We start from the raw sequence: 21,885 nt of genomic DNA on the forward strand, positions 1-21,885 counted from the left end.
AAACAGTGGTCACTGAAATGTGTGCATATCAAAGTCATGCAAAGTGAGAACTCTGACTGTCCTGTGAAAATAAACTGGATGCACTTGGATTTGGTAAAAAGTGTGAAGGTGATAATGAGACTGAATCTGAGAAATTTAGACTGTAACAGTGGTCTTTCGAAAATACTTTAACTGTTCTTTACAAAAAAAGATTAAGAAACTAGGTAAATTCCTTAGAAGGGAGTGTGTGTGTGTGTGTGTGCGCGTGGTGCTTGTGCGTTCGCGCGTGCACTAAGACTAAGGGCAAAGGTTTAAAAGGAGAAAGTTTTAGCCTTTCTTGCACTAATATTCTATAAACTTCGCTCTCTGTGATTTGACTTTTCTATAATCGATATTGATATGATTAAAACCTTCATTTTCGTGGTCTCGGTGATCCTGGCCTGCGGTGAGGTCCCTCCCACAGAGCCCCTCTAGGTGGCTTCTCACTACTGCAGCAGCAGTGTTAGTGGCGGTGTGAGGTCTGCATTTACTCTTTCATGTAAATAGAGAGGGAAGAGGGATAGACAGGGTTACACGCGGGCCTAAAGGACTGGTTTAAATTTTTTTATGTGCAAATTTTACAACTGGAGGGGAAAAAGTCCAAAAATATGTTTATTGTAAACATTTAGGAAATATTGGAGTGTAAAGAAAGATTGATTTAAAATCACCTGTAATCCCATCATTCCGATATAACCTCTCAATATTTTGGTGTATATCTGTACAAATGTTTCTTTTTCTTACATGCACAACACTCTTGCACTTTTACACAAAATATTTTAAAATGGGATTGTATTGTGTACGTGTCCTCCAAGTGGATTTCCAAGGCACATACAAATTTTTAAAGCTTTTTCTTATGTAAAATATAAACAGAATACAGGCTGAACTAAAACAAGCTCAGTGTGCCTGTCACCCCGCTCCAGTGATTTTACTGCATTGGCAGTCGTGTTCCATCCACACCCACCCACTCTTGCATTGTTTGAAGCCAGTTCCAGGTAAATATTTCAGCACGCATAGTTAAAAATTTTACATTTTGCCGAATTTCTTTCTAGAAAAGTGTGTTATCAGTGTACACTTGGCAGAGATAACAGTAAAAAGCTTTTTAAAAATTTTAATGTATAGGTTATATGCATATATGTCATTTTCCTCAGGTAATACAAAAAATATTAATAAGATGGATTTGGGCAAGCTTATACTCTGGCAGCAAACTTTCAGTTCCTCGTCGGTATATCCCTCCTAGGAGTACTGTGACTGTTGGGTAGGGTGACCATATAATTTATTGTCCAAATTGGGATGCTTTTGAGATTCGAAGGAGGCACCATTAATAATAATGCCAATATAACAGGCATCTACCAGGACCATATTTTGGCACAGCTGTGTTGTATGCTCACCCTATGATATTAGATAATGCACACAAGATGCGTCATATGTGGTGACTGTATCGTGTAGTAAGTAAATGGTGGCTTTTATGAAAGCGTTTATGTATGCCTCTATATGGATATGTGTAAGACTCTTCCCTTTAAAAGAAGCGTTTTGAATTGGTAACTCAGAAAGTCCTAAGTTAACAGTTTTTGTTTCACTGTGTTTTTGGAGCTGACAATGACCACTGTTTTTCAGAGTAGCTCTAATTTTCATGATTAAGAAGACATTTGTGTTAATACTTGCAGCTGGAGAATGCTGGAGGAGACCTTAAGGATGGCCGCCGCCACTGCGAAGGAGCTGTTGTCATTCTGGATGCTGGTGCTCAGTATGGGAAAGTCATAGACCGAAGAGTGAGGGAACTGTTCGTGCAGTCTGAAATCTTCCCCTTGGAAACACCAGCATTTGCCATAAAAGAGCAAGGATTCCGGTAACACTTTTCACTTATGTTTTTCTGAGGAGGCTGAGCTTAGACTGTGAGATACTTTGTTATTAATTTGCTTGGGCACTACATTTTTTTGTGAAGATAAGACATGGAATGGTTTTACAAGATATTTCCCATGACTTTGATTAAAAAAAAATAGGGGAAAATTTTAAAAAATTAAAGGAAAAGATTTTGATTGCATGGGTATAAGAACTTAGTTGAGTATTTTATATTTTATAGGATGTCTGGATCAGGCCTAGATTTGGCTGTTATGGTCATTCATTCATCCATATTCCAGAGCATTTGATCAAAGGAATATGTGCAGTGGCTAGAATACCTAAATGAGAAGGATTCTGTGTACAATGAGTCTTTTTTGCTTCCTATCGCAAGAGACTGGTTTCTAAAGTATGAAGATTTCTTAAGTCTTAAGATTTCTTAATATAAGTGCTAATTCCACAGCTTGTACTCTTAGAACTAGTCAAAATGACAGACAACTTATATATTTAGTTTCTTCCTTTTAACAACAGTTTCTGGTTAATACTATGCCTTTTCTCATGGAATTGATGTCCTTTTTTTATTGAGCCTTATCCAGAAGCAAGCAACTGCAGGTTATATCCTTAATTGGCTCTTAAACCTTAATGCTATGTTTCTTCCAAAATATGTGTTTAATTTTTCTTAAAAACATAATTTTTTTCCATTAGAAAAGTGGCTAACTTTTAAAGACTTCGTAGACCTGTATGTATTATCCTGGGATTCTTGTTTCTGAAATAGAATGAATTGGAAAAAAATCTGCCCCATAAAGGGCAGGTTTAAATTTAACCCTGTTCTAGTCTCAGGATGCAGATTGAAAACAGCTGTTTTTTTAAACTGTAGACTTTTAGAGTCAGAAAGGACCTTTGAGTTTATCTAATTCAGCTATCTTGATGGCCAGTGAGAACCAGTTTTAGGGGAATCAGAAAACTGTTTGAGAAATCCGAATGGCTCTGTGAGATCCATGCTGCATTCTCCCACCCAAAACAAACAAAAATTCCCCAGCAAACTAACCCAGACTAAATGTTTAGAATAGGGTCGCCAAATGCTTGGAAGTAAAAGTCTTGATTGTTTTTCCTGTCCCCTGACCCTAAACAGTTCCTGTTCCGCTTGTGCCTAGAGCTTCTTTTCTGTGTAGAGTGGGAACTACAGGTTGTAGCTTTCATTCCTATAATCCTTTCTGCTGAGACATGTGTTTGACCACCGTGTTTCTAGAATAAGGATTAGTTTTATGATATGAGAGACATCTTACTTAATCTACCTCTTTTTAGAACCTTAATCTGCCTCATACCTAAAATTGGTATCTGGAATGCGTATGGCTTATTGGGCCTTGCGATTGCAAGTTAGTTTCAGAATAATAGCAGGGTAGAAATAGCAGACTCAGGATGAGTGATTAGCTCTTCTAAAGACTTACTGAGATAAGAATTTTTGTAATTGGTTTAAGTGCTGCTTAAGTTTTATCCTTGCCTGAGTCTACTGCCTTTTCTTTCTAATAGTATTAAGAATCTTACAGCCTTGAGTTGTTTAGCAGATTATTGAGGGATGCTGGGGCCCCATGGTGGTTATCCTTTATACAACTAAAGATAACATACTACAATTCTAGAGGTCTTGATTGTTTTATTAAATGTGTTTTACAGAACTTTAGCTTCTGCATTTTTAAGGAGCTACGTTACATAGCTATCCTTTGGGCTAACCCCTCATCCCTTTAGAATTTTTATCTAAAAGCTGTCACATCGATCATCTGAGTGGTGGTCTTTAGGCTCTTTTGTAGGAGATAGGCTAACAGACATAATATATACCATAATTCATGTTCCCGATACAGAGTTGAAAGAGTGGGGCTTTTGAGCTCACTTAAATATTGTTATATATTTTTTAAAGTGCCCTCGCTTGCAGAGCAATTTTTATGAATTTGACTTTTGTTATGTTATTCTTCTGGATGTAGTATAAGCTTAGCATTTTAGTTTGTATGTTTTTACATGGCAGGCAGCCACTAATTATAAAGTAAATTGTAATCCTCCTGAAAACTCAAACTTAAAATGAATTTGAGGGTACTTTAAATCGAGTGAGGGGCTTGAGTTTGCCTGTGCTCTGCAGGTGGGCCTGTGTGTCAGGGTGGAGAGCACGTGGAGTCTGAAGGTGCAGGTCTGCCCATGGCTCCAGTTACTTGTGGCCATGCCACGGTGAAGGCCCAGGATGACAGATTTTTTTCTGCTTTTTCCTAAAGACCAGAAATCTGAATTTTTATGTAAGATTCATAATATTAAAGTGTTCTAAATTTTTTTGAGTGAATACTGAGGGCCAAATTAGACCTATCGGTGGTCAGATGAGGAACATAGAATAGGCCTGAGTTTGCTGCTTTCTTTATAATAATATTTGACTCCCAAATGAATCCATAGAAGGCTCTGTAAGCTGTAACATGCTAAGTTATAATATAGACCTGGTTCTGAGAGCAGGGCGTATGGGGCAAAAGATGTTAGCTCCCTTTCCTGGGTCTCAGGTAAAACTGTTGGGAATGTTGGACAGGTTTTAAACAGGCAAAGTTAGGTAATTCTTCACAGTCTGCCATCCTTTGTTGTAGAGCATTTTGCTCGGAGTCATCCAGGACCTTCATAATACCTTCAGTTGTCCTGTGACCTGCTTTACTCCTTGTCTCCCAGAAGACCTATATTTTCTCCATCTCCCTTTAGAATTCTCATTTGCTTCTTCCATTGATGAAGAAAACAGTTGAAACAAATGCATGCTAACCTTCACAGGTAGAAACATTGGTATTTATATATTTGAAAGTTTGTGCTTATTTACAAGTGAATGTTGAATTGGTAGACTTCCACGTATTGCAATAAAGTAAAGATAATGAAGCTGTGTAGAAGGATATTAACTAGCTGTGATAGAATCTGAGTCTGCTCCAATATACCGAACACGTAACAGTCTCTGAATCTGTATTGAGTCTCCCTCAGTGGAACAAGGGAGAGAGGGCATAGACTTTGAGTAAAAATGAGCAGTTAGGGGTTCTTCACTGACCCACTTTCTTAAATCCACAGTGCTATTATCATTTCTGGAGGACCTAATTCTGTGTATGCGGAAGATGCACCCTGGTTTGACCCAGCGATATTCACTATTGGCAAGCCTGTTCTTGGGATTTGCTATGGCATGCAGGTACATCCGTGAATTGGCCTTAAGAGTTGACTTAATTTTATTCTGTTTGTGACTCCTACTGTGTTGGTATTTTCTGTCTTTGGAGTATTTAGGATATTTAGTTGTATGAGATCATTTGTGTGTATTGCAACTATTTATGAAATGCTACACTAGTATGGCAGAACTGACCTGAGTAGGAACCTATTTTCAGAAAAGTAACTATGTTATTACTGTATTCAACAACACATTGTCCATTTAAAAAAAATTTACACATTCACATTTACATAAAGGTGCAGAAATACTATGCAGAGCTCCTGTGTACTTTTATTCAGTTTCCTGAGTCTTGGCATTTTTAACTGTTTGAGGGTAAGTTGCAGATATGGTGTCCTATTGCTTGTTGTATTACCTAAGTACTAGGACTCTCTCCTGCATAACCATAGTACAACTGTCAAAATCGGGAAGTTAGCATTGATTCAGTGTTAGCATCTGTCCACAGACTGTGCGCTTTTCATTGTTTGTCGCGTTAATGTCCTTTCTAAGTCCTAGATCCGATCCAGGACCATGTGTTGTATTTAGTTTTCTTGTCTGTTTAGATTCCTTTGGTTTGGAACCATTCCTTAATCTTTCCTTCCCTTTCATGACCTTGACAGTTAAAAAAAAAGTACATGTCATTTACATTGTGGAACATTGCTCAGTTTTGGTTGGTTTGATGTTCCCTCATTCTTAGGTTCCGGTTCTGTGTTTCTGGCAGGAGGACGGAAGTGCTGCTGAGCTGTTTTCAGAGTTCCTTGTTAGGGAGCACACAGTGTTGATTTGTGCCATGATATGTGATGTTTATATTGATCATTTGGTTAAGGTGGTGTCTGCGAGGTGTCTCCATGGTAATGTTTGTTAATAAGTATGTATCTTGGAGTTATATCAAAAGCAAGAATAAATAGGGACTGACTGAGGTCTTGAGTTGAGCTCTTCTTCTATGAGTTAAATGTTTAGAAATCTGTTTTGGCTGTTGTGCTTACTTTATTTTTAAGTAGTGTAGGTTTACCAGACAAGTAGAATGTGATTATTGAATAGATGATAGAAAGATAATACTGAGCCAATAAATGCTAAATTCTCACTTATGAAAGAATGATTTATTCACTAAGATCTATTTACTAAGGAGGTGGGGATATGAGTAAAAATTTAAGGAAAGTTATCCATGGTGATTGTAAGCAAAATGATTTTCTAGTTGAGAAAATTTTTAACAATTTATCTTATTTAACCAGATCACCTGAAAATTGGGTTAGCTGGGAAGTATTCCCTGAGTAATATAATAATATTATTAACTGATATGTTACAGTATTTTGCCTTTTCTAGTGTCGGAAGCAGGATACTTTTTTTTTTATAAACTCAGAATTTTCTGCCATGATAGGAATAGCCAGATAAATGTAGTGCTGTGGATTCACATGTTTGTGCGTTAGCTTGAACTCTTTTTCCCTTCTGCCTCCTGTTTGACTTTAGCACGTACTGAAGTGAAAGGGAAGACAGGGTCAGAATACAAGTGAAATTGATGTGTGAGATCCTAATTAGCCAAAATGGAATTGTGTTAACTAAAAGATCAGCTTTTTAATTCCCTCGTGATATTCTGGTCCTCCCTAATTTTTATTGAGAATTACCTGTTAATTTTCAATTTCTTGCACGTATGGCTTAATAGTAAAGATGTTGCATTCTTTCTCCCACTGACTGAGTTGTTTTAAGTCTTTGGATTGGGGATAATTTAAAATTTTGGTAAGTGGGCAAAACAGAATGAGTTTCTTTCTTTTTTAAACAACCTGGTTGAAACTATTGTGCTTTAATAGGAGTATTGCACAGAGGGAAGCTGTTTGAAAGGTAGAAAGTGAACGGACCAATAGATTTTCTTCCAGCTGACTCGGGAGCTTTCAGTGAAGGCAAGAAATATCAATCAGTGTTCACATAAGAATGCGAATATTTTATTATTCCTTTTCTTGATACAAGAGCAGAATATTAGAAATCACTCGTGTGTAAAACAGCTCTATCTGATTTCATTTCTTGCTAATTGATTGTTGTTGTTTTCCACTTTGATTTAGAGGAAATACTGGTCACTAAAAATATGTAAAGTACAAAATCTACAACAATGGATATTTTCTTATCTAGAAACAAGCATTTTATAGTAAAAGGGTCTTTTCCCCCTGTTAGTGTTCTCCAAAAAGCCAAATGGTGATTGTGAATTTGACTTGGATAGTAAGTTACTTTTAGACTTTTTCCACTGCGTATTCTAACGAATATATTTTCTTAGAAGAGCCTGCATCCCAATTGAGGTGAACATTGGAAATTGTCTGACTTTTTTTTTTAAATATACCTTTTTCCCAGAATGTAATGTATTTATGTAATTTATTGACTCTTAACCAGAGTAGTCAGTATTAATCCTATAGCAGAAGTTTAAGTTGAATGGTTTTTAGTGTATTGTGAAGCACTATATAACATTCTCTAAGGAAGAGTCTCACAAGGGTATTTTTTAGGACCCACTTATAGTGCAATAGATCCGGAAGATGCTTCCTTAATTTAAGTGATAGTGGCTGCTTGACCATTATGTTGGTCCCCTGTATAATTGTAAGGCCAGATTTTTCTGTCATTGAATAGGGATCTTATGGTAGCCAGAGGCGGGCCTGCTCATGTGAAATGCATAAAAAATTTTGCCTTTGTGCCATCTGAACTTTCATAGTAGGTAACAGAATAGGCTGATCTTGGTCCTTTGGGTAGAAATTATTGTCTTTCCATAAAGTATTGCTATTGGTGAAGGACTGCCACTTCTTAGTGATGATTAGTTGGGTAATTTTGGCACTAAAGGTCTCACTTGAGGATGTGCCTTTGCCCCCTCTGGTGTCCTGAAATTTCGGTAATTTCAGTGTCTACGTGCCATCTTTCTCTGAGAAGTGCTCTCTCTTGTCAGAGCCTTTCTAACTGCTTCCTGGTAGTTCTTTGCCCTAGAAGAAAAAAGTCTGTCCTGCTCACTGCTCCTGTTCTCTCACTGATTTACCCCCAATTCAGCATAAGAAGTAGGATATTACAACTTTTGAAACTCTCTCTATATTTTTCTCTGCTCAGATTCTTGGGCTAACACTTTTTCTGAATTTTGTTGTTTATTCCCTTTCTTTTCTTTATAGCTTTATATGTATGTTTATATTCCTAAATAATATTATTTAGTTTTGCTCATTGATCTTTATATAAATAAAATCATACTGTGTGTATTAATTTCAGCTTTGGTTTTGAGATTCATTCATGTTAATACATTTAATCGTAAGTTATTCATTTTCACTACTGAATTTTATTGTTTGAATATAGCACAAATTAATTATACATTCCATTGTTGGTATTGCTGGTCTTTCTCCAGTTTTTTTGCTGTTACAGATAATACTGCTACAATTATTTTTGTACTTGTCTTCTCGTGTTGTACATACACAGACTTTTTTCTTGGGTAACCATGGTTTAAAATGCTGTATCTCAACTTCACTAAATGATGATATTTACCCCCAATCTACATTCCAACAGCAGTATATAAAAATTCCCTCTGCTCTATATCCCTGTGAAGTATTGACATGGTGAGATTTTTCTTCTTTTTTTGTCTTTCTGAAGAGGTGTTAAATGGGATCACACTGTAATCTTGATGGTCATTTTTCTTATAATTGGAAGGTTTGTATATTTATTTGCCATTAGTGTCTTCTTTATTTTAAAAGCTCGCTTGTGATTTTTGCTCATTTTTGTATTGAAATTTTTTAAATTTATTTTTATTTTTTGTTGGTGAGGAAGATTGGTTCTGAGCTAACATCTGTTGCCAGTCTTCCTCTACTTTTTATGTGGGATGCCACCACAGCATGGCTTGATGAGTGGTGTGTAGGTCCGTCCTTGGGATTTGAACCTGCGAACCCTAAACTGCTGAAGCAGAGTACTCATACCTAACCACTACGTCACTGGGCTGGCCCTTGTATTTTTTTTTTTATTGTGTTTATGTATGCTGGATACTAAACTTTTGTCAGTTTATATGTATTGCAGATAACCTTCTAGATTGTGACTTGTCTCTTCGCTCTTTAGCATCCTAAGAAACATCTTTATTACAAATGTTTGGTTTCTCTATCTACTCCCACAAGGTTTTGTCAAATTATTTTTATTGGCATACTTTCTTTCCTGTTCTCCTTCCCAAATCTAAACCTATTATAAAACCTTGGCATATAAGACAGATGGAGGAGGAGCTGATCTGGTTGGGATGGTGGACTGGGAGTGCTGCGTGGGTTTCTTTGAGGCTTTTAGGACCTTGGGGTTATCGGGAATCCATAATGAAAACCATTTCCTTAAGTCAAATAGAATATTAAAACAAAAATTCAACAAAGTAAACTGTTTTATTACGTGTGAACTTATCCCCTCTTTCCACAAACACACACTTAGCTGATTGCAGCATAGTCAGGAACTGAATAGAAGCGGGAAAGCTTTCTGAACAGGTGAGATAGCTTTAAATTTTACTGCAAGCTCTTGGCTTTGTAAAAGCCTTTGATTTAGACTTTGTGGACTTTGAAATTGTATAGAGTCCCAACAGCTTTGGTTGTCTTGATCATTCAGCTGTCTTCTGATTAAGAACTGCAAATTAGGGGAGGCAGAGTTGCACAGGCTTCATGTATATGCTAGGTACATACTTCATATACTAGAGGAGAGCATTCATTTTTCATTCAGCGAATTTGAATGACTGCTCTGGGTCACATACTTTCTTAGGCCCCTGGGGCTAAAGAGACCTGAAGATGAGAAGAGAATGTGGTCGGTTTGTGATTACCCACAAACTTGAATGGCTGGAGTAGAGCATGAGGGGGAGGTGAGAAGTGAAATTAGACAGAGTCTTTGTTCAGTATAAGGGACTTGGGCTTTATCGTATAGACAAGGTGTCGGCAAACCATGGTCTGCTGCCTCTTTTTGTATGGCCTGTAGGCTAAGAATAGTTTTTACTCTTTTAAATGGTTAAAGTTGGAAAGAATTTTTTTAAAGAATTATATTTTGTGACGTGAAAATGAAATGAAATTCAAATTTCAGAGTCCATAAAGTTTTTTATTGGAACACCACCACATCCATTCAAGTATTATCTCTGGATGATTTTGTGCTACATTGGCAAGAGTTGAATAGTTGCTCCAAAGATGGTGGGACCTGCAAAGGCTAAAATAATTACTCTTCAGCCGTTTACAGAAAAAATTTACCAACCCTTGCTGTAGATGCCAGAGAGCCATTGAAGGGTTTAATCACTCACTAACACTGGCCTATTTATGTTTTCATAGCTGGCATTCATGGATCTCTAGCATATAGGCTGCAGGCTGGGCAAGACCAGAGGCAAGGGGACTCCTTATCATGCAGTGTTTCCCAAACTGCATGTCAGTTACCTGCTGCAGAAAGTGTTGTATGTCTGAGTCTTTAGCTTGGGAAATACTGGGTCAAACAAGGGTTAGCAAGTTTCTTTCCTGCTGAATGTAACACAGACCTTTATTTCTGGTAGGTTTATTGTGAATGTCTAAGAGGAGAATGTAGAGGGCAGCATTTGCTGATGGTTTTGAAGAAAATGCCGCTGCACATGAATGAACATTTATCTGGCCTTCTGCCTGCTTTTCTGTTGGAGGCTAGGTCAACCTGCATCATGCATTGTTATGGCAGATACCTTATGACACCTGTCGTAGAACAGACATACTGAGATGAGTTGTAGTATCTGTGCAGATTTATTTTATTTATTTATTTCATTTTATTATATTTTTTGTTTGTTTTGAGGAGGATTAGCCTTGAGCTAACATCTGCTGCCAATCCTCTTTTTGCTGAGGAAGACTGGCCCTGAGCTAACATCAATGCCCATCTTCCTCTACTTTATATGTGGGATGCCTCCCACAGCATGGCTTGCCATGTGGTGCCATGTCCGCACCTGGGATCCGAACTGGTGAACCCCAGGCCTCCGAAACGGAACGTGCGCACTTAAATGCTGTGCCACTGGGCCGTCCCCAATCATCTTTTCCTATTTATCATTTACATATGCCCAAACCCCCCACAGATTTAATGTTTGTAAAAATCTTGTGGGTATGTATTTGATGTTGCAGAGGGTTTGGGCATATGTAAATGATAAATAGGAAACGATGATTGATTGACAGAAGGAGGAGCAGAATGAACAGACCATTTGGAATGAGAGTCTGTATGTATATGGGATTTGAACAAACAAGTTTAATTGAAGGAACCAGATTTCCTTGCTCATCCTGTTTCCACAGCACAGCCCTCTGCAGGCTTTCGACTATTCCTTTGGGGGCCAAAGATTAAATAGTGTGGAAGAATTTATACCTGTCTAGTTTTAATATCACAGCTGTTCTTGTTGTCTACTCCAGCTCTTTCTAAGCTCAAGGTACCTTTTAAAATTCTTGTAGATTAAACTCAGATGTAAGTCTTAAAGAAATGTCTTTTTAACAAATGAATTAATTAAAGTACACTAAATGGAAAATCTGCCAGTGTTTAAAAGAAATTAAAATCAGGTCAGATTTCTAATATAGTTTTGTTTTATGACTGTCCCTCTTAATAACTGTAATTGTATATAATAATATCAAGTTAGCTATATTTATCTAACTCCCCCCTTTTTGGGGGCATAGACATAACATCTTGAAAAACGAGGAATGTAAATTGTTAAATTAGCATAAGAAAATAATTGGATAATTTTCTTTTGATTTATGTTAACATCAATTTATTTTCTCTTTGAACAGATGATGAATAAGGTATTTGGAGGTACTGTGCACAAAAAAAGTGTTAGAGAAGATGGAGTCTTCAGTATTAGTGTGGATAACACATGTTCATTATTCAGGTATTATAGATATTTTTAAATGAATACGAATAGTAGTAGACCAATTTAAAGTTGGGACTGTTGGTCTTCAATATTGGAGAATCTGTAATTCTTAGACAAAATTAAGGCCACAGTGGCCAAGGGTGTAATTGTCATATTTGTCTTCCATTTGAGTGTCAGGACAGCAGAGGAAGGTAGTGACACTAGTTAGGAGTGAGGAAAGCACTTGGGACATCATTTGAAAGCACCTGTGCAGTCTTCTGTGGAATTGCACATTGTGATGCCAGCCTTTCTGCTTTCCCCTTTTCACTCTTGGGTGGAGTGTGATTCTAAATGTTAGTGTGCCAGATGTGGGAAATGGACAGTGTTTTAAACTGTCCTGCATCTATCAGATGCATTGTCTTCCTCTTCCCCCACCACATCTTGCTGCCCATCTGTTGGATTCATTACTGAGTATGTGTTGTATTTCCCTCCTCCTCACTTCCTCTGCTGTACCTGAGCGTGATGGTAGCTGGAGCACGGTCTTTAACAGTGAATGTATTGATTAATTTTGTTTCTGGATGACAGTAGATTTGGTGCTGTAGCTGTAATCTGTTTAAAAATTGGTGAATGAGCTGTTCAGTAGCTTCCTAGAATTGTTTATCTTCTGTGTTACTAAAAAAAAAAAAAATCCCTGAATTTTCATTCATTTTTCGGGAAGACCAGAAAACTTATGTTTTGATTATTTGCATTTTGGGGGGTAGTTTTCCCCTGTTTTGGATAGAGCCCATTTTGGTGGACTATTGGTAGAGTTACTTACTTGCTTCATTTTGACCAAAATGTTATTTTTATTTTAAAATCACATTTCACCCTAACTGTATTAAATCTGTAAAATGCAGGGTGATGTCAACTAATGAGCATGTGTGATTATTTTTATTATTCCTTTTAACTGCTATTTTTAGTTGCAGGTTTGTTTTGTTTATTAACACGTATTCTTAAAGGCTTCATTGACTTATGCCTAAATTATTGTTTTTTTTTTTTGCTGAGAAAGATTTGCCCTGAGCAAACATCCATCCATGCCAATCTTCCTCTTTTTTTTTTTTTTTTAAACTCTGTGGGCTGTCAGCGCAGCATGGCTGCTAACAGAGTCGGGTGTAGGTCTGCAGCTGGGAGCTGAACCCAGGCCACTGGAGTGGAGCCTGCTGAATTTAACCACTAGGCAACTGGGGCTGGCCCCTAAATTAATTCTTAATGAATAGTTTTCTCCAAATTGAACAGATCATAAATTTAAAAATCCAAGTTATGAACTTATTTTTATCTAAAAAGGAGTTATAATCCCAGTTTTTACACAAAAGTGGCTGTGGCTGGCTTTATTGAGGAAGAGTAAAGATAAGTGTATCTGTGTTCAAATATTCTCATTTTTCAAAGGAGATTAATTTAAAAAGCCACAGTTGCTCAAAATACTTCTATGAACTGAAGCCCAGTAGTGTTTGCAGTCCAGTGCTTGCTCCACCTCCTGAGGGAGAGCTGTTGTGCACGTTCGTCTGTGTCTCAGGTGACTGCTCTTGAGAACTGCTTCAGGAACCTTGCTGGTGGTATGTGCTGCTGCGAGATCTGGTTGAGATTTAAAGTTTTCTGTCTTTCTAGTTCTAAAAGTTTGGGACTCACTCATACCCTACACTAATCCTAAATAGCAGTGATGACAGCAAGAACCCCAAAACATCCTTTTGGCTTTAATGTACTTTATCTTCTTGCTTTATTTTTAATTTTTTATTTCTTAATATTATTTAATATCAAGTGCTCATTCAGATTTTCCCATAATGTAAAAATGTCTTTTTATGGTTGATTTGTTTGAATCAGGGTTGAGAGAAAGTCCACATGTTGCATTTGATTAATGTTACTTAAATATGTTTGCATCGATGCCATTAATTTCTTCTGTTCTTAAGATAAATCCTAATAAAGATATAATGTTGAAATTTTATAGCCTCTTGAAATTATATTTGTGTGTGTGGTTATACTACCAACTTTATATATTTGTTTTCAGTTTTTATGGATTGCCTTTTTTGAGATTTAATATTCTTTCAGTGGCTTTATAATGGATAGAGCAAATATAAATTCCAGCAGTGTTGCACTATTACAAGCTGTTTCTATTTTCTTGATCTACACATATGACGAGCTAGTGTATCTAAAGCAAAAGAACAAATGTCCAATTATAGGAGGAATAAGTCCTGGGGATCTAATGTACAGCCTGGTGACCCCAGTGGATTGTGTACTTGAAAGTTGCTGAGAGAGTGGATGTTCAATGTTCTCACCACACCAAAAATGTGTAACTGTGTGAGGTGATGGAAGTGCTAAACAAACCTTCTTGTGATAATCATTTCACAATATATACGTGTATCAGATCATGTTGTACACCTTAAACTCACACCATGTTATATGTCAGTTATAGCTCATTAAGCTGGGGATAAGAAGCAAAAGAATCCATTAATCGTGTGTTTAATTAAGAGATCTGTGTGTTGTGTTTTATTTTTTTGTATGTTTAGGGGCCTTCAGAAGGAAGAGATTGTTTTGCTTACCCATGGAGATAGCGTAGACAAAGTAGCCGATGGATTCAAGGTTGTGGCACGTTCTGGGAACATTGTGGCAGGTGAAAATTCTAAAACTTCTGCAGATTTCGTTTTTGAAAGTGTATCTGAAGAGTCTAAGCATATGTTTCTGTATGAGGTACTGTTTTTGACTTATTTTTTAAAGATATTGTAAATGTGATAGGCTCAACCATTAATTTATGAAGAGAATTTAATATTAGGATTATCTAGAAGTCACTGAATAGTTTGCTCTAAAATACTTTCTAAAATATTCTCTCTAATGTAAGTTTTTCAGACATAAAATACAGCTACTACAACTGAAGAAAAATTTGAGAACTGTCTGTCTTTCTTGCATGCCGTATTTATGGTTGCCTTTTCTTCCTTTCTTGGGTGAATATGGGCAGGTGTCTTGGGACACCTGCAGAACACCAGACTGAGACCCCAGGACACCTCTCTGATTCGGGATTGGCAAACTCTGGCCTGTGGCTTGTACCCAGCCTGTAGCCTGTTTTTTCATGTGCAGGAACTAAGAATGATACTTACATTATTCAAGGGTTATAATAAAAGACAGAGACTGTGTATGTGCCCCACAAAGCCTAAAATTTTTACTTTCTAGGCCTTTTTAGGAAGTTTGCCAATCTATGCTCTAAATTGTTTTGTTCTCTACTGTTTTGAGGAAGAGGAATTGATGTTTTTTTTTTTTTTAAGATTGGCACCTTGAGCTAACATCTGTTGCCAATCTTTTTTTTTTTCTTTTCTTTCTTTTCTCTCCAAAGCCCCCCAGTACATAGTTGTATATTTTAGTTGTAGATCCTTCTGGTTGTCCTATGTGGGATGCTGCCTCAGCATGGCTTGATGAGTGGTGCCATGTCCGTGTCCAGGATCTGAACTAGCAAAAACCCTGGGCTGCCGAAGTGTAGCGTGGCAACTTAACCACTCGGCCACAGGGTGGCCCCTGATTTTCTTGCAGTTTGTGATTTTGGCTTGTTTGCTTAAATAATTGTAATGTATATAATCACCATTAATCCTGGAAATCAGTAAAGGAAAAAAGTGGATTTATCAATAAAGTTCTTGTTTGAAATGCCACACCTAAATAATAAGTTGAAAAAGATTTGTCATGGATAAACTGAATTGAATAATCTGCCTGCAATTACTTAACAGACTAATACATTAGCACAGGAATTATCAAGAATGGTTTTCATATTGAAAAGTTTTTACTTTATATAAAACATCGACAGTGGTAGATGGGCTTATGTTTTTTCTTTTTAAACAATCACAGGTTTTTCAAATCAGTGGCTAGTTTCTTTCTTCTTTTTTCTTTTTGGAAGATTGGCCCTGAGCTAGCATCTGTTGCCAATTTTCCTCTTTTTTTTTCTTTTTTTCTCCCCAAAACCCTATTACATAGTTGTATATCCTAGTTGTAAGTCATTCTAGTTCTTCTCTTTGGGATGCCTCCTCAGCACGGCTTGATGAGCAGTATGTAGGTGCTCAGCCCGGATCTGAACCTGTGAACCCCAGGCCACCAAAGTGGAGTGTGCAAACTTAACCACTAAGCCACTGGCCTGGGTCCTGTTATTTTGTCTTTTTGATAATAGAAGTCCTAGTAGCTGTGAGGTGGTATGTCATTGTGAGTTTGATTTGCATTTGCCTGATGATTAGTGATGTTGATCACCTTTTTATGTACCTGTTGGCCATTTGTAGGTCTTTGGAAAAATGTCTATTCAGGTACTTTGCCCATTTTTTAATTGAGTTATTTGTGTTTTTTGCTGTTGAGTTATATGAATTCCTTGTATATATTGGCTATTAACCTCTTGGCTCTGTAGTTTGCAAATATTTTCTCCCAATCCATAGGTTGTCTTTTCTTTTTGTTGATGGTATTCTTTGATGTGCAGAAACTTTTTAGTTCAGTTCTGCTTTTGTTGCCTTTGCTTTTGGTGTCAAATCCAAAAAATCATTGCCAAGGCCATTGTCAAGGAACTTTTCTAGGAGTTTTATGATTTCAAGGTTTTACGTTTTAGTATTTAATCCATTCTGAGTTGAATTTTGTATATGGTGTAATGTAGGGATCCAGTTTCATTCTTTTGCATGTGGCTGTCCAGCTTTCCCAACACCATTTATTGAAGAGACTGTTCTTTCCCTATTGTATTTTCCTGGCTCCTTTGTTGTAAATTAATTGATCATATATGCGTGGGCTTATTTTCTGGGCTCTCAGCTCTATTCCATTGGACCATGTGTCTGTTTTTGTGTCAGTACCATACTGTTTTGATTACTATAGCTTCATAATATAGCTTTGAAATCAGGAAGTGTGATGCCTCCAGCTTTGTTCTTTCTCAAGATTGCTTTGGTTATTTGGGAGCTTTTGTGGTTCCAAGCAATTTTAGAGTTGTTTCTCTTTCTCTGAAAAAGCCATTGGAATTTGATAGAGTTGAATTGATACTGTAGATTGCTTTGGGTAGAAGGGACATTTTAACAATATTAATTCTTCCGTCCATGAACGTGGAATATCTTTCTGTTTATTTGTGCCTTCTTCAGTTTCTTTCATCAGTATCATAGTTTTCAGTGTACAAGTCTTTTACCTCCTTGGTTAAATTTATTCCTAAGTATTTTATTCTTTTTCATGCTATTGTAAATGGGAATGTTTTCTTAATTTCTCTTTCTAATAGTTCGTTTTTGGTATATAAAAACACAACTGATTTCTGTATGTTGATTTTTCTGTCCTGCAACCTTACTGAAATCATTTGTTAAGTTTTTTTGGTGGAGCCTTTAGGGTTTTCTGTATGATATCATGTCATCTGCAAATAGAGACAATTTTACTTCTTATTTTCTGACTTGGAGACCTTTCTTTTCTTTTCCTTGCCTGATTGCTGTGACTAGGATTTCCAGTACTATGTTGGATAAAAGTAGCCAGAGTGGGCATCCTTGTCTTGTTCCTGATCTTAGAGAAAATGCCTTCAGCTCTTGACCATTGAATATGATGTTAACTGTGGGTTAGTCCTGTATGGCCTTTATGATGTTGAAATATGTTCCCTCTGTACCCACTTTGGTGAGAGTTTTGATCATGAATGGATGTTGAATTTTCTCTAATGCTTTGTCTGCATCTATTGAGATGAGCATACAATTTTTATCCTTCATTTTGTTAATGTGGTGTACATTGATTTGTGGATGTTGAACCATCTTCTCATCCCTGTTATAAGCTCTACTTGGTCATGGTATATGATCCTTTTAATGTATTGTTGAATTCTGTTTGTTAATATTTTGTTAAGGATTTTTGTGTCTGTGTTCATCAGGGATATTGGCTTGTAACTGTTTTGTTTTCTTTTGTTTTTAGATTGGCACCTGAGCTAACATCTGTTGCCAATGTTTTTTCTCTTCTTCTCCCCAAAGCCCCCAGTACATAGTTGTATATTCTAGTTGTAGGTCCTTTTGGCTGTGCTATGTGGGATGCCACCCCAGCATGTCCTGATGAGCAGTACCATGTCTATGCCCAGGATCCAAACCAGCAAAACCCTGGGCCTCTTAAGTGGAGGGTGCAAACTCGACCACTCAGCCATGGGGCCGGCCCCTGTAACTTTGTTTTCTTGTGGTGTCCTTGTCTCACTTGGGTATCAGGCTTGCTGACCACATAGAATGGGTTTGGAAGTGTTCCCTCCTCTTCTGTTTTTTGGAAGAGTTCAGTAAGGGTTGGTGTTCGTTCTTTTTTAAATGTTTTGTAGAATTTGCCAGTGAAGCGATCTGGTGTTGCACTTTATTTTGTTGCAGGGTTTTTGATTACTGATTCAGTCTCCTTACTTGTAATTAGTCCATTCAGATTTTCTATTTCTTCATGATTTAGTCCTGGTAGGTTACGTGTTTCTAGGAATTTATCACATTTCTTCTAGGTTGTCCATTTTGTTGGCAAATAATAGTTCATAGTAGTCTCTTACGATCCTTCATATTTGTGTGGTACAACTTGTAATGTTTCCTTTCATTTATAATTTTATTTACTTGAGTCCTCTCCTTTTTTTCCTTGGTAAATCTGGCTAAAGTTTTGTCTATTTTATTTATCTTTTCAAAACCCAGCTCTTAGTGCCATTGATTTTTTCTTTTGTCTTTTTAGTCTCTTTCGTTTATTTGTGCTCTGATCTTTTAATTTTCTTCCTTGTATCAACTTTGGGCTTAGTTTGTTCTTTTTCTGGTTCCTTGAAGTATAAAGTTAGGTTGTTTGAGATCTTTTTTCTTGATGCAGGCGTTTATCACTATAGCCTTCCTTCTTAGAATGGCTTTTGCTGCATCCCATGAGTTTTGGTTATTTCCATTTTTATTTATCTCAAGATTTTTTAAGTTTCTTTTGATTTCTTCTGTGACCCATTGGTTTTTCATGAGCATGTTGCTTAATATCCACCTATTTGTGAATTTTCCAGTTTTCTTCTTGTAATTGATTTCTAGTTTCATAACATTGTGCTTGGAAAAGGTGCTTGATATGATTTTAATCTTCTTAAATTTGTTTTGTGGCCGAACATTATGATTTATTCTGGAGAAGGTTCCATGTACGCTTAAGAAGAATGTTTATTTCTCTCAACATTTTAAATATTTCACTACATTCTCTTCTGCTTTCCATGGTTTCTGAGAAGCCGGATATAATTCTTATCCTCGCTCCTCTATAGGTAAGGTGTTTATTTCCTCTTGCTTCTTTCAAGATTTTTATTTATCTTTGATTTTCTGTAGTTTGAAAATGATATGCCTAGGTGTAATTTTTTTTGTATTTATTCTACTCAGTGTTTTCTAAGATTCTGGATCTGTGGTTTGGTGTCTGACATTAATTTGGGAAAATTCTCATTTATTATTGTTTCAAATATTTCTTCTGTTCCTTTCTCTTTCTTCTCCATCTGGAATTTCCATTATGCATATGTTACACGTTTTGTACTTGTCCCACAATTCTTTGATATTCTGTTTTTTCCTTTTTCATTTTCAGTTTTGGCCATTTCTATTGAGATATCCTCTAGCTTAGAGATTATTTCCTTGTCCACGTCCAGTCTACTCTAAGTCTATGAAAGGCACTCTCATTTCTGTTACACTGTTTGTGATGCTAGCATTTCTTTTTGGTGCCTTTTAGGGTTTCCAGTTCTCTGCTCACTCTCCCCATCTGTTCTTGCATGCTGTCTGCTTTGTCCATTAGAGCCCTTGGCTCCTTGATCACAGTTGTTTTAAATTCCTGGTCTGATAATTCCCACATCCCTGTTATATCAGAGTCTGGTTCTGATGCTTGCTCTCTCTCTTCAGATGGTATTTTTTGCCTTTTGGTATGCCTTATAGTTTTTTGTTGGTATCCAGACATGATGTAGTGGGTAAAAGGAATTGCTGTAAATAGGCCTTTAAGTATGTGATGGTGAGGGGTGTGTGTGGGGGGAGTGTTCCATAGTCTTATGAGTAGGGCTCAGTGTCTTCGTGAGCCTGGGGCCCTGGGCTATGGACTTCACAAGTGCTCCTCAGCTTTTTCCCCCCGTTAGATGGGACAGGATGACTAGAGTGGGCTGAAGTTGGCTATTGCACTTCTCCTAGGTCAGTTAGGCTGGTTAAATAGTTTCTCTCATGAGGACACCTTGTTAAGAAGAACAGAATGGTCTAGTGTGTTTCAGAACGGTTCCTAACCCTAACCCTCCACCTGTTGGAACCATGAGGGGATTTTTCTCTAGTATTCACTGGGAGAACTTGGTCAGGCTACTGGAGATAAAATTCATAAAAGGGTGGGTGCCCCTGATGCCTGTGTCCTCCTGGAGTTTTTGTCTCTCAGATTGGTCCATACTGAGCCTCCAGCAATTTGTCACTTAAAGTTCAGGCTTTCCTGCCTCAGCAGTGTTTCTGTGGAGGTTTGTCCTCATGGGTCTCTGCTCCGGAGAGTTGGGGTTCTCTGTGTTCACCTGTCGGTCTCTCCAAGGGCAGTGGTCAGCTTTCACTTGTTGTTAGGGCAGGGTGATGTCCCAGCTTCCTTCCAATCCAGTGCTGGATTGGAAACCGAGGTTAGGTTGGATTCTGATATGTTTTGAAGGGAGAGACAAGGGATTGACTATTGGATTGCATGTGGAGTGGGGAAGAGAGAATAGAATCAAGTTTTAACTCCTGAGTGTTTTGGCCCAGGTAACCAGAAGGATGAAGTTTCTGTTTACCTGATGGGAAAGAATGCAGGAGTCTGAGTTTGCATATTAAATTGATGGTGCCTTATTAAACACTGAAATGAAGGTGTGAGTGGGCGATTATATATGTGAACCAGGGATGTAGAGGAGAAAACTGGGCTGAAGGTACAAATTTGAGGGTTATCAACATATGAGTAAAATTTAAGGTCATGAGAATTTGAGATGACTCGTGATGTATAGAGAAGAGATTTAATTACTGAATACTGAGTGACTTTTCATATGTAGAGATGGATAATAGGAGGAGGAACCGACAAAGCTGATTCAGAAGGAGCAGACAATGAAATAAGAAATGAAATGAGACTGATGTCTTAGAAGCCAAGTAAGAAAGTGTGAGGTTCCCTGGTGTAGTAGAATGGGCGTGGGTTTGGGAGCCTGACAGGCCTGATTTAACTCCTGAACTAGCTGCCAGTTCAGGCAGGATTCTTGATATCTCAGAGCCTTGAACAGAGTAACAGTTGCACGTGTAAAACATCTAGCCCAGCATCTGCTGCTCAGTAGATAATCAGTAATTTCTCAGAACCATATTAGTCAAGTCAGTGAGTTCTAAGAAACACTTAGGATATTCTGACCGGTGTAATGTATGGGGTTCTTCTAATACAGAAAACTGGAAGCTGCACATTTCAGGTGAAAGCCATGTGGGATCAAGAAACAAAATTGAGTTTTCATTGAATTAGATAGATGAGATAGTTGAAATAACCTGGGTGGAAAGTGAGGGTACTATGAAGTAATCTCTGTAGGGTTTATTTCACTTCATATAGTTCATTAATTGCTACATGAAGAAAGACCTTTACAAAGAAAGTTCATGGCAGTGTAGCTTTTATTTGTAATAGGTGTTTTTTTTCCTTTAGCTAAAAATCCACTAATTCACATCAGTTTTCACGTTTATAGAAGAAGAAATTGTGAGGAGTTACTGTGGTTGAGTCTTTTCAACATGAAGAAACTTTAATTTGTGATTATTTTCTCTATAAAGGTATAGCAAATGAATCTAAAAAATTATATGGAGCACAGTTCCACCCTGAAGTTGGCCTCACAGAAAATGGGAAAGTAATACTGAAGAATTTCCTGTATGATATAGCTGGGTGCAGTGGGACCTTCACCGTGCAGAACAGAGAGCTTGAGTGCATTCGAGAGATCCGAGAGAGAGTGGGCACATCCAAAGTGTTGGTAAGCAGTCTCCACTGGAAAGTCTACAAGTTGATGTCAATAATGTTAGAATCAGAGCTGGCTTCCTCAACAGCCGCCAGACAGTTCTGGGCGGCTGTGTGCCTTGTGGCTTGTGCTGTTTCAGAGTGTCTT

General features: G+C 37.4%; 1 protein-coding gene across 1 annotated transcript in view; it reads left to right on the forward strand.

Annotated features, from left to right (window-relative positions):
- Window positions 1-21,885, forward strand: part of GMPS (guanine monophosphate synthase) — a 54,865-nt gene that overhangs the window by 16,372 nt on the left and 16,608 nt on the right. Inside the window, exons 2-6 of the mRNA XM_044754872.2 lie at window positions 1,683-1,864; window positions 4,927-5,041; window positions 11,779-11,876; window positions 14,378-14,481; window positions 21,560-21,753. Of these exons, the coding sequence (XP_044610807.2) occupies window positions 1,683-1,864; window positions 4,927-5,041; window positions 11,779-11,876; window positions 14,378-14,481; window positions 21,560-21,753 (693 nt within the window). The remainder of the gene's footprint in view (window positions 1-1,682; window positions 1,865-4,926; window positions 5,042-11,778; window positions 11,877-14,377; window positions 14,482-21,559; window positions 21,754-21,885) is intronic.

The sequence above is a fragment of the Equus asinus genome, chromosome 21 (assembly GCF_041296235.1).
Source record: "Equus asinus isolate D_3611 breed Donkey chromosome 21, EquAss-T2T_v2, whole genome shotgun sequence".
In the NCBI taxonomy this organism is placed as follows: Eukaryota; Metazoa; Chordata; class Mammalia; order Perissodactyla; family Equidae; genus Equus; species Equus asinus.